This window comes from Gorilla gorilla, chromosome 16 (assembly GCF_029281585.2).
Source record: "Gorilla gorilla gorilla isolate KB3781 chromosome 16, NHGRI_mGorGor1-v2.1_pri, whole genome shotgun sequence".
Taxonomy (NCBI): Eukaryota; Metazoa; Chordata; class Mammalia; order Primates; family Hominidae; genus Gorilla; species Gorilla gorilla.
This window is the reverse complement of record NC_073240.2, coordinates 52,455,578-52,469,409: the sequence shown is the minus strand read 5'-3', so window position 1 is coordinate 52,469,409 and position 13,832 is coordinate 52,455,578. Positions and strand designations below refer to the sequence as shown.

The 13,832-nt window shown below is 38.9% G+C and overlaps 1 protein-coding gene across 2 annotated transcripts in view; it reads right to left on the bottom strand.

The window, feature by feature from the left end:
* SCG3 (secretogranin III) overlaps positions 1 to 13,832 on the bottom strand; it is a 39,603-nt gene that overhangs the window by 16,842 nt on the left and 8,929 nt on the right. For both annotated transcript variants that reach the window (XM_031002414.3, XM_031002415.3), the window contains 4 exons: positions 11,842 to 12,019; positions 8,170 to 8,286; positions 4,739 to 4,822; positions 2,897 to 3,034 (listed from right to left, as the gene is read on the bottom strand). In XM_031002414.3, coding sequence (XP_030858274.1) covers positions 2,897 to 3,034; positions 4,739 to 4,822; positions 8,170 to 8,286; positions 11,842 to 12,019 — 517 coding nt within the window. The remainder of the gene's footprint in view (positions 1 to 2,896; positions 3,035 to 4,738; positions 4,823 to 8,169; positions 8,287 to 11,841; positions 12,020 to 13,832) is intronic.

Below are 13,832 nucleotides of genomic sequence, written 5' to 3'. Positions count from 1 at the left end.
TCCCCAAACATGGCACACATATCACCAGTTCTGCCTACTCTTGCTCAGGACAAACATTATTAATTGATCATTACTGCTTTCTTTCTTCCTGAACCCAGATGCAATATCATAAACTTTCACAACATGGGCCACTACCAAACAATTGGAGTTGACACATCAGCTATGTCAATGTAGGAAAAAATGTAGGAAAATGTACAATGTAGGAAATGTAAAATGTAGGAAAATATAAAATGTAGGAAAAAATTGTGATGGTCTGTGAAATCCATGCTAGAGAAAAGGAGGGCACAAAAATATAAAAATGTATAAGATAGGAAAAATCAACAGAAACTTGATACATTAAGGAAAAATTATATTTTTCAGCCCTGTCTCAAAAAAGTCCCAATAGGTGAAATAGAAGCAGCATCTTTCACCACTATCACCACTCATTTGAACTCATATAACCCAGGTTTGGGTGTCTAATTCTACAAGTCTTTTCTACAAAAAAGGAACCAGAACTCCTTGAAGGAGAATTGATTTCAAGTCTTGGGAAAGGAAAATTCAGAGCGGGTATAGAATATCCTGTTGTTGCTAGAAAGCAAAGATGATGTACTAAAAAGACTAAAGAGAAATTTAAGGAGCTCCCACTGCCCAAGATACACCAATTTAGGCATAAAGTCATCATCATCACCAACAACGACAACTGAAATAACTTACACAAATGGAAAAAGTTGATATAAAGTGTTAGCAAAGGTAATAGTAATATAAAAAGGAAATAGTTTGTAATTTTATTGGTATTATTGAGTTTCAAGGTATTAAATACATAGCTAGTTTGTTTCTCTTCTACTTCATACACAGACAGTAAGCATGGGTCTATTAAGTGTGAATAGGAACCTGCTTCTATTTGTGTGAGCAGGAGATACTGGGTGGGGAACCTTTAAGTGGGCCAATTTCTTCAAAATTAAGAGCTATACCATGGGCACAATTGGTCCTTGTGATCTCATATCACATCATAACAAGGAACAAGAAAAAGTCTACCTATTCATTGCCACTGATGGTTATACATAACCAATGAAAATCTCTTTTCAGAGAGTCCAATGGTGTGTTTTCAGATGATACATTGGCTGGGTTCCTCCACCACCCCCCACCCAAGAGAGCACTGACCCACTCTCTCAGCTCCTAAAGAATAAACTCTGTAGATGAATCTACTAATGAGACATTAATCTTGCTGTGTCACCCAGGCTGAAGTACAGTGGTGCAGCCTCCACCTCCCGAGCTCAAGTGATGAGACATAAATAAGGTTCCAATTATATCAAAGATGCCAATATATCATAATGACAGAAAAATAAGGTAGGTTCAAACCGTTTGTTCACAACTTCTGGTAAAGACATTGAGTTTCAGAAAAATAATATCTATCTGAGACATAGAGATGTAAATTTCCATGATGTAACTAGCACAACTTTGTAATAAGGGGATTTGAACCACTGAACTGTACAACTAGATCCCACATTCGGACCTGAAATCAAAGGGATAACAATTTAGAACTTATAACCTCATTGAGTCTTTTTCTTTGGGGGTATGGTAAAGTTTCTAAAATCCTAGGAAGATGGCCGAGCACGGTGGCTCACACCTGTAATCCCAGCACTTTGGGAGGCCGAGGCGGGGGGATCACTTGAGTTCAGGAGTTCAAAACCAGCCTGGCCAACTTGATGAAACCCCATCTCTATGAAAAATACAAAAAATTAGAGGGCAGGGTGGCACGTGCCTGTAGTCCCAGCTACTTGGGAGGCTGAGGCAGAAGAATCACTTGAACCCAGGAGGTGGAGGTTGCAGTGAGCTGAGATCGTGCCACTGTACTCTAGCCTGGGCAACAGAGGGAGACTCCACTGCAAAAAATAAAATAAAATAAAATCCTAAAAAGATGTAAATTGTGTTATATATTGCATAGATATATTTATGCTATTTAAGGAAATTTGATATATTGAATTTGTCATTTTTATCAAGTCCTTAAAAGTGTTAAAAGTTACAATCACTGGTTAAATCATTTTAAAATTTTGCTTTGTTAAATTCAACTTTTTTTTATTATACTTTAAGTTCTAGGGTACATGTGCACAATGTGCAGGTTTGTTACATATGTATACATGTGCCATGCTTGTGTGCTGCACCCATTAACTCGTCATTTACATAAGGTATATCTCCTAATCTAATCCTCCCCCATCCCCCTACCCCACGACAGGCCCCGGTGTGTGATGTTCCCCTTCCTGTGTCCAAGTGTTCTCATTGCCCTTGCTGTGTCACCTAGGCTGGAGTATAGTGGGGCAGCCTCCACGTCCTGAACTCAAGAGATCCTCCCACCTCAGCCTCCTGAGCAGCTAAAACTATAGGCATGTGCCACCATGCCTGGCTGATTTTTGCATTTTTTGTAGAAATGAGGTTTTTCCATGTTGCCCAGGCTGGTCTCAAACCCTCAGCTCAAGCAATCCAAACTGCTGGGACTGCAGGCATGAGCCACTGCGCCTGACCAAATAATAAATTTTGATGATCTTGTTGAATAAGCAGTATGTGATTATTTAGAGGAATATTCAATAAGTTTAAAAAATATTGCTCGATAAATTCATAAGATTATAAATTATATGTTAAACAATGCACTAATGGTCATACATATTCCTCTCCAAACACAAAAGTCCATTGAACACTAAAGACTATCAAAAGATGAAATCAGTTTGCCATCCCAGGAGACTCAAGACCATTAAAAAAGATTGCTATTCAAATAAAGATACCACATGCCAAGCCTGTTCTATACAGATTGTGTCAATTTCTCAGATGTGATGCAGCTTGCTCTTTGGATCACCCTACCTTGTGTGGTGAAAGCTTTTGCTTTCCCAATTTCATTGCTAACCTAAAGCTGTCAATCCCATACCTTTGGGTTCATCTGTCTTTCCCCCTGGGTTGGAGTTATCATCTTTTGTGGAATCCTTCAAGCTTCCATATTCCTTTTCCATCTTAGCTGCTTCTTCCTTGGTACTGTCTGTTTCTTCATGACTCTTCTCTGATGGTGCTGTAATCAGATTGAGCATTGTTGTCATAGCCCTGTTTCCTATCTATTAATTGGTTCCTAAAGTAGAAATCAACTTTATTGACAAGGTACAGTTTGAGCTCAGATCATATTTTGAGTTGAAAGGGATCTTAGTGCTTATCTAATCCAACCCTCTAACCCCATATCACAGAAGAGGAAATTGAGGCCCAGAAAGGGGAGAGATATGTCTAAAGTCATCCCATGAGTTGACTTTAGATATATACCCCCCACCCCACCCCACCCCAGCTTTCTGAATTCTGATTTGGTATTTTTTCCATTCTGCCACACCTTGCCATTAGAGGGCATATTCTTTGTCTTACTTTAATCAGTGTAGGTGATCAAGCCAGGATATGTCATGTTCTGAAGTACATTTGGTGGGTCTTCATTCCAAATGATAATAACTCTATAGCTGCCCAATCTCTCCTTGACATTGCATTTTTGAAAGACAGTCTATTACTCAGTCACACCTAAGGATCTGGGGCTATGGCAGGACTTCTCTCCTTCTGCTCCTTTCTTCACACTCCTTTACCCCTACGAACCCTAAATTCGAAGAAGAGACTTGAACTCTTGCTATCAAAAGAGAGAAACTCTTGCTCCCTTCTCACTTTAAAATAACCATATTTCCATGTAGTAATCCTTCGTTGAATTAAAAATCATAAACCTTAAAGTAGGTAACCATTTGAAAACAATTGTAATACATTTCTGTAGCCAATAAAATGTTTGGAACCTCAAGCAGTCTAACAGTATACTTTTAAAATAAAGTGTTTTTTTATTGTAGAAAAATAGGAAGAAAAGAAAGAAATCAGTTAGTGTCTGATATAAAACATTCACTAGTGTGATGAGGTATGTAGAGAGATGCATTTTTTTTCACAGTTGTGGTACAATTTTGTTCTTCGCTTGTGTCATTAACATTATTATGGAAGGATGTTTCCAGGTAATTAAAAACTGCTTGAAAACATATTTTAAAGGGCTGTATACTATGCCATCAAGAATATGTACATAATTTCTGTGATAGGGACAAAGAGTCAAAGTATAACAATTTGCAATTTTTGGTTGTCATTAATAGCTAAACAAATTTAAAAAAGAATCTGCCATTTGCAAACTTTTCTCTTTTTGTTCCACCCTCCTCCTTGAAAGGAGGCTCCTTTCCATAGCTCAGTTCCCTGGGGTTCGATGGGCTGAGTAGGGTGATAGGTGGAGGTATGGAACTGACGAAACCAAGAGCGGGGTAAAGCACACTACCTAGGGGCACAGACCATCCCAGGGGAGAGAGAAGACCTGGGAGGGGAGAGCGGGAGGCGGGCAGTGGGGAGTGAACAGATGACCAGGGACAGTAGTCTGCAGAAGTGATTATCTAGGGAGAGAAGATACCTAAAGGAGAATTTTAGGATGGATTGCTCAGTTTTGTGATGTAGCCTTTTCCTTTCCACCTAAGATTCCTAGCCACCTCCAGGAATCTTCAGTAAAGACCTACATTATTTTTCAATGTTTTTTGAGGTCAGATTTATGTGCTGTGATTGGCCACAAAATAGCCAAGGTCACATCTAATTAATCCTATGGCTGCGTTTCAGATTTTAACACCTTTCAAAATCTGTAATTTTTAAATTAATGTTTATTAAAGTTCATTATTTACCACTCAAAAGGGTTATTATTCTAAAGGCTAAAAAAATAGTTAAATAATCATACCTGGGAAAAGCTTGCTTATATTGTCAGTAGCATTTTTTTCTAGCTTGTTTTTGGTCTGAAGAGCAATCATTTCATCCAAGTTTTCTGGAGGGAGGAAGGAAAGAAATTTAATTTTATTCCCTGAGAGATGACATCAAATTTTTACGAAAAATGTTTAAATCTCACCAGAAATATCACAATAGCAACTCCAAAATATTAACACTCCTGGTAAGATGTTTTGACCTGGATTTTATTTCTAAGAATCATAGACTCTCAGGATGGAAAGACATATAGTTTGAGATCCTCAAGTTCAGCCTCCTACTCAGCTAATTGCAGAAGTCGCTTCTGCATCTCCGTGGCCACTGCTAGAACACTTCCAGGATTGGGAATTACAGTGGATACTTGGGGTTTGACCTATTCAACACCTTGTGGTAACTGCACCTTGATTTTTCCCTGGGGAACCTAACCTTGGCTCACTCTCAGAACATTTGACTCCACTGGTGGTAGAATAACTCAAGAATGACTAAACAGGGTCTTCCATGACCTGGGCTATAATTCAAGGAGGAGCCTAGGACCTATGCAGGTCAGTGAGACTCAGTGGTAGGACCACTGGTAGAAAGAGGCTCTCTTTCCACTGGGATTGATGTACTGTGAGAAGGTGAAATTGTGCCTGTCCCAGCTATCTTGTTCCCACAGGGAGCAGTCTGTCTGGAATAAATCAAGACACAAAAAGTCAGAGCTGTGAGATGGGATGAGGTCAATTCCTCACACTGTTGGTGGAATTCACAAACCCAAAGCCAGACTATCCCATCCCTCCATGGACTTCTCCAGTTATACGCGGCAATAAATTCCTTTCTTGCTTAAGCCAAACAGTTTGATTTCTGTCTTTCAGGGCTTTCACTAATTCATAAGGAAGCCAGTTCTACTGTTAGGTAGTCTTAGGGGTCATTTCCCTACTTATATTAAGGAGCATTTCCCTACTTAAATTAAGCTGCACTCTGTATCCTTGTCTTTGTCCTAATTCTACTCTTCGGAGTAACATCATATTAAGTGTTACTAGACAGGAGTCTAGACTGTGACTTCCTCAAGGTAGACGATGAATTAGAAACCACACTCTTTGTACTCAGCTATTCAACCAGCCACATAGCTATCTCACTACACTATTTTAGGATGAGCCTTTTCTGCCATTCTCAAAAAAGCATGTCTTTGCAGTTAGTTTGTAAGGATCTTATTATTACTTTGTATATTTTCTCCCCAAGTAAACTCCTCTTGCCCTACCTCTATTTTAAGAAGATAATTAATATATTCTAATGTGTAATGCATTGCTTTCTTTTTGGAAATAGTGGCCATACCTGGCAACATTTGTAATCATGATACACTGTTGAGGCCAGAATAGAAAGGCAGATCACTGCTTGTCACTAGCTCAGATGGGAGGAGAGGAGGCTGGTCAATCGTCTTCTACCCATGCTGCCCTGAGCCCCTGGAGATCTAAGGGTGGCTCTCCATGGCAGCAGAAGTCAAAAGCCAATGTGCTTATACAGAAAAATTCTTAAAGACATAACTCAAACTCTAACTGTAAAAGTTACACATACACACATAATACATATATGTATATAAATATGTACATATACATTAATATGTATGTAAGTCTTTATAAACAATATTTACGTTGCATATGTAAGGAGCAGATATAATTATTTAAAAACACAAACACTTAGAATAAAATTTAAATAGTCTATCATAAAAATAAATAAATAATTTACTTTAGTCTCCTCTTGCGGAGTATCTAGCCTATTTTCACTGCTTTGCTCCTACAAGCCAATGTTGTCCAACAGAACTTTCTGCAATGATGAGTGTATTCATTTCTGCACTGTTCATATGGTAGCTACTAGCTACATGTGGCAACAGGGCACTTGAAATGTGCCTAGTGCAACTGAGAAACTAGATTTTAAATTCTGTTTAAGTTACTCTTAATTTAAATACGAACTTGTGGTTAGTGGTTACCATATTGCGCAGCACCGCTATAAGTGATAGTGGGAATATCTGCCTTGTACATAAGCCTTTGAGGCATTTTTGATTTATTTCCATAGGATAATTGACTAGGTGTGGAATTTCTGACTCACAGGGTGTTGATATGAAAGAGTTATTGATACGAAAACAGTGTCTTTGGTCTACTGTGAAAACAATAAAGTAGACCCCAAAGCACTATGTGTAATATGAGCTTATTTTTTGTTATATAAGAGAAAGAAATGACATAGGTACACACACACACACACACACACACACACACACACACACACACACACAGAATAACATCTGGAAGAATATAAACCAAAATGTTACCAGAGTGTTGATGTTGTGAGTGATTTTCACTTTCTTTTTAGGATTTTTTGCATTGAATGACTTTTAAAAATAAATATGCTCTTTTACAGTCAAGGAAAAACCAGTAAAACTACTTTCATTTAGAAAAAAAATGAGGTTCATCCAGAGTAATTCTGGATTACCCTATCTGATATAGTTTTGATATTTGTTCCCCCAACACTAATGTTGAAATGCAGTCCCCAATGTTGGAGGTGGGGCCTGGTGGGAGGTGATTGGATCATGGGGGCGATTTCTCATGAATGGTTTAGCACCATCTCCTTGGTGCTGTCCTCCGATAGTGAGTGAATTCTCACGAGATCTGATTGTTTAAAAGCGTGTGGCACCTCCCCCACCCTTGCCTTTGCTTTCACGCTGTGACATGCCTGCTCCCACTTCACCTTCTGCCACGAGTAGTTGCTTCACTGAGCAGATGCTGGTGCCATGCTTTCTGTACAGCCTGCAGAACTGTGAGCCAATTAAACCTCTTTTCTTTCCTTTTTATTTTATTTATTTCCTATTTATTTATCTGAGACAGGGTCTTGCTTTGTGGCCCAGGCTGGAGTGCCATGGCCCTATCTTGGCTCACTGCAACCTCAGCCTCCTGGGCCCAAAGTGATTCTCATGCCTCAGCCTCCTGAGTAGCTGGAACTACAGGGATGCACCACCATACCCAGCTAATTTCTGTATTTTTTGTAGAGATAGCATTTCACCATGTTGGCCAAGCTGGTCTCGAACTCTTGGCCTCAGGCAATCCGCCTGCCTCAGCTTCCCAAAGTGCTGGGATTACAGGTGTGAGCCACCGCACCTGGCCTAGAGTCAAATTTTTATAAAATTTGTCTCCATAAGATTATTAGAAAATGCTAATGAGACAATTAATAAATGTGAAATATTTGTACTTAAGCTGGTTCTATAAAGACAAAAAGTTGAAAAAGTTAATTTTATTTGTATATATTATCAAACTGGTCCATTCTTGGTGATTTGGAAAGCTTTGGCATAAATTATCAAATTAATGAGGTCATTACTGCCAAGTCCCTAATTTACTTTGAACAATGAAAACCACCACAGTAGAAACAAAACACGTAGAATCTCACCAAGGTAGGAAACACCTTCTTCTGGAGATATTGTTCCATATTTCACCATCATCTTCACAAAGTCAATCAGTGTTTTCATGATAGTAATCAGTGTTTCTTTCTCTTTTGCTTCTTTTTCTATATGAAAGAACAGAATAACTTAAAACTGTGGGGGATAGCTTCCTCTTTCAATGTCAATTTATAAAGTACAGTATCTTTTTGTTTGTTTGTTTGGGTTTTTTTTTTTTTTTTTTTCAAAGACGAGGTCTCACTGTGTGGCCCAGGCTGGAATGCAGTGGCTATTCTCTGGTCTGATCATGGCTCACTACACTCTCAGACTAATCTCCTGACTCAAGAGATCCTTCCATGAAGTTGGAACTATAGGTAAACACCACCACGCCCAGCACTAATTACAGTATTTTACTGAAATATTTTTCTCTATATTTATAGCTAAAACCATATATATTTAACTTACAAAAAATCTAAGCTTGATTGGAAATATAGGGTAAGATACAGCTATACTGAACTTTTTCAGACATGGGCAATGATAACTTCTCCAAAAGAGTTTAATTTCATTTAAAATATTTGCTAATAGGGTAGATGATAAAGACACAGTTTTCAACCTGAGGTAACATGAACTCAAAAGGAAGGGTAGAAGACTGGCAAGCCAACAACTTTTCTCTACTCAGGTGGTAAGTCTTTGAGGGCAAGAACAATCTTTATTCATTAATTAAGCTTAATTTTCTTAATTGAAAATAAGAACATATATAGTTCTAGTTTATAAATACAAAATTGATTTTTGAACAAGATGTTACTTTTTAATCTTTATTTCATTTGAAAGAATATATGCATATGGTAAAAATATTCCAACTGCTGAAAAGTAAATAAAAATGGAAAGTAATATTCTCTTCCTCATCCCCTCTAACTCCCTTTAAGTAATGATTACTAGCCGTTTCTTGGGAACCTTTTTTCTTTTCTTTTTTTTTTTTGGAGATAGAGTCTCACTCTGTCACCCAGGCTGGAGTGCAGTGGCACCATCTCGGCTTACTGCAACCTCTGCCACCTGGGTTCAGGAGATTCTCCTACCTCAGCCTCCCAAGTAGCTGGGATTATAGGCGTGCGCCACCACGCCTGGCTAATTTTTGTATTTTTAGTAGAGACTGGGTTTCACCATGTTGGCCAGGATGGTCTCGATCTCCTGACCTCAGGCGATCCGCCCTCCTTGGCCTCCCAAAATGTGGGGATTACAGGCGTGAGCCACCGCAGCCGGCCTATTGGAAACCCTTTGTATTTGACATTCTGTTCTGCATCTTGATGGAACAAAATGGATAATGATGCCATAATAGCTCAGAAAAAATATTAACTCTAAAATCAGAAAAAAAATCTGTTTCCATTTTTGAAGAAAAGAAAAACTAAGATGCTAGAGGGGGAACCCATTTTCCCTATTCTTTGAGCTGCCACTGAAAGATTTTCTCTAAATACTCCTAGCCTTTCCCCTTTCCTCTTCATCCTCCCCCACAGATATGGTCGGTAAGCAACAGCCATTAGCCTATGTTTCTCAACTGGTGGGGATTTGGAATCTTTCTTTTTTTCCACTTGCCTGGAACAGTGCAAGGCAAGAACCTGAGAAATGAGCCTGTTCTGCAGACCTAAACCATCCCTGAGACTGGCTGTTCCAAGATCTAGACGGAGGAGTAGGGAGCAAACAAGGCCACTGTTGGCTCTCACATGAAGCTATGTTCTGCAGCCCCGTGTTTATCAGCAACAGAGATGATATTTTGGTTTCCTACCTGCTTTATTCATTCTTAATTGGTTGAGACCCTGGGCAAGAAAGACAGATGCTAGCAAAGAACTCAGTATTAATATTTAAATTAAAATTATGGAAAAATAAAGAATAAGAAATGAGGTGAGGGAAATGGAAAGATAAAAACAAGTAAGGAACATTTTATACAGTAGAATTTTTAAAAATGCCATAAAAGTCATGGGTTGGGAGGGAGGAAAAATGGGAGAAGAGTCAGGGGAAGAGGTCTTGGAAAAGAACTGATAAATAGCAACTTCAGCTATCACATTATTTGCTCGAGGACACATCCGTAGAAGTATTTGGCATCACGCTGCTGCTCTTCACTGATGAGAAGTGACTCACCAGGATGACAGAGGTTCTGAGTAGGGCATCTGCCAACCAATGGGGCAAGATGGCTCAGAATGGACCCTCAAGATGTACAAGCCCTGCAGAGCCAGCAGAGTGGCCGGTGCCATCTGGCCAATGTCTGGAATTGAAGCACAAAGGATGTTCTCCAGAAATGAAAGCTTATTTTAAGGTCACTTCTTGGGAGAAATAGATTACAATTATAGAAGTCTTTATATAAATGTTCAATCTGGGGCTGAATCCTTGAACAGGGAAAGAAAAAGCCATGAAGGCAGTCCAGAGCATCTGTTTGAACAATAACAACAGAAACATTGCACATTATTATCCTCCTTGCAGATTAACCAAAATAAACACGGACTGAATCCTCAGTTAACTCACTGCACATATGAGCAAAGAGATCAGGATGCATGAAATACTTAGCTTTAAAAAAACAAAAACAAAAACAAATAGTTTCCCAAGTGTGTTTGAGGTTCCCAGATTCCTTCAGTCTAATGTTCTCCATTTTAACTCTGAAGTTAAAATGTTCATAAAGGCTGAAACTGAAACTGTTCATAAAGATCTCTTGAATAATATAAAAAGGATGAATTAGGTTTCATACACTGTTTCCATTAAGGAAAGTGAGTAAAGCCTTTTAAAGAAAGATTTGTTACAATGGAAGGATTTCCTTCCTACTTTTGTGTGTGTGTATGACAACATGTATGCTAATAAAAAAAAGGCAGGCAAAGAAAGACAAATACTGTATGATCTCACTTATATGTAGAATCTCAAATAGTCAAACTCGTCGAAGAAGAGAGTAGAATGGTAGTTGCCAAGGGCTAAGGGGAGGGAAAAATGGGTAGGTGTTGGTCAAAGGGTATGACATTTCAGTTATGCAAGATGAATACATTCTGGAGAATGTACAGCATGGTGGTGATAGTTAACAGTACTGTACTGTGTACTTGAAATTAGCTAAGAGGGTAGGTCTTAAGTGTTCTCATCACACACACAAAAAGAATAGAAGAAAAAAAAGAAAAAAATGTTAACTATAAGATGATAGATACACTAGATTCATTGTGATAATCATTTTGCAATGTATAAATGTACCAAAACATCAAATTGTACACCTTAAATATATACAATGTTTGTTTGCCAATTATACCTCAATCAAGCTGAGAAAAAAAGAGTTGCAATAAGAGTTGAGGTTGAACTGGGTCAGAGCAAGGACACTGCCTGGTTCATATCCATCTTTGTGCTAGGTCTTTTCCAGCACCTTGTACATAGCACACGTTCAGTATTTGTTTGCTGAACAAATAAATGAACCTTCTGTTAACAAGAAGATTAAATTATCCAGAAACATCACCTTTCCTGATTATCCTTTCCTAAATATTTTCATAACTGGCATGCTCCTTTGGAAAAAAAAAATCGATGTGAACCCTTTTCCCCAAGCCCACAGTGTATGTCATTGGAGATTACATTTGGAAACTGAAAACAGGAGGAAAAGAACACACCCACACATTTCCTGGAATCACTCTTTCTGTTCCACATAATCACAACCACACAGTGGTTACCTGAATCAATACTTTTCAGTAGCGCATAGAAATTTGGGAAATATTGGAGTTCCTCAAAGTTGTCTTCACTGTAGGTTTTAGTTCTCCTTTCCAAGCCATTTGTCAAGGTTAACGTGTTAGATACTGTTTCATCGTTTTCTCCCTTAGCAAGACCATCTTGAATTGCTGCCATTGGAGTCTCCAGTGGGGAAAAATCAATAAAAAATGAATATTTTGTTAGAACTAGTGAAACTCCAGCTTGATTCCTTCCTTTGTGATGCCCTTAAATGTGAAGTGCAAGAACTCCCCCTCCTTTGCAAGCTCCTGCAGGTTCAAACCCATTTCTAGATATGTGTGCTCTTGTCATTTGAAAAGGTCATTGAAGCTCAGGGAAAGGTGCTCTACCTCAGGGAAAACCCCCTGAAGACCTCAGCTCCTGCTCAGGGGAAAAACAGGAATTTCTGGGCTCTTTCTCTGGCCATGTTTACCTCCATAAATTATCATGAGTCTCCCCTGGAAAAACTGCCTTTTAATGAAGAGGGAAGCTTTGAGTTCACAGAATCCACCAGGAGGGCTGGTGCCAGGATACAGGAAAGCCTGTTAGAATGTCTATCCCTAGCAGAGCAGTCACACCTGGGAATTTTTGGGTAAAGTTTAAGTGCTGTCTGGATGAGTGTACAAAATCTTTCTCTCAGACCTGGTTTTTGTTCAGTGACTCCCATCTTAGTAAATGGTTCATTCTCCATTCAGTGAACTAGATAGAAATTTGACAGCCTTTCTTGCCTCTTCTTCCTTTCCCCCCATCCAATCCATCAGTAGCCTTGTTGGCCCCACTTTCAAAATTTATCCCAAATTTGCACATTTCTCTCTCCACTATGCCACTCTAGTCCAAGCAGCCTTCATTTCTCACCTGCTAACTGCAACATCACCCTCCCCAAATCTATGCCCAATACTGCGTTTCCACATTATAGCCAGAGTTATCTTTTTAACAATCTGATCATGTAACTCCTTTGCTTAAAATTCTTCAGGGGACCAGAAAATTCTCATGGTTCTTACAATAAAGATCAGAGTCCATCCATGGCTCATAAGGCGCTGCATGGTCTGGCCTGGGTCCACCTCCCCAGTCTCTTCTCTTTTTGCTCTTTCTTTCTGTGCCAGCAACACTGTGCTTGTTTCAGTTGCTTGGATACTCCACACATCCTTCTCTATGTGCTGCCTCTCATGTTCACAAGTTAACTCCTATTTGATCTTTGGTTCTCAGCTCAAGTTACTTCCTTAGGGAAGCATTTCCTGAGCCTATGTCCAGGTCAGGCTCCTTTTTTGAGGTCTCATAGAACCGTGTTTCTTTCCTCAGAGCACTTAATGCAATTGTAATGAAAATACATGATGATTTAAACACGATCTACCTCTTCCACTAGACTTTGAGCTTCATGAGTCAGGGATTATGTCTTTTTAAATAGGCATGGTATTTCCAGTGCTTGGTACAGAGTTAGTATTCAATAAATATTTGTTGAAATAATATTTCATTTGTGTTTTATTTGCATTGATGCATTCATGTAACATGAGTAAACAGGTCAAGCATATGAACATTTTAGAGATAGGTGAATAGGAGTATGTAATGGGAGTGAAGAATTATGGAAATAGCTATGTCCATTTTAGCTCAGACTGGTAAGCTTGAGCGAAAGTCATAAGGGTTTTTTTTTTTTGATAAATCTAGAACTTTTTTTTTTGAGTGGGTGAATCTTCAAAAGCTGCTTTAAAAGATGGCAGCTGGTGAGGATTGGAAGTAAGGAGAGCAGAGGAAAGTTTTTAGGCTATCCAGTAAAAAAAAAAAGAAATCCAGACCCAATTTCTATTTTCTCTCCTCTCTAAAACAGAACCATCAGCCTCTATAGTCTTTGTATTTGAGATAAGATTCTGGAGGAGATGAGGAGCCATGGGTCTGGGTGCTTTACAGAGGAAAATCAAAGGACAGATGAGGAATTTGATATCCCCTTATGGTCAGTTTCATC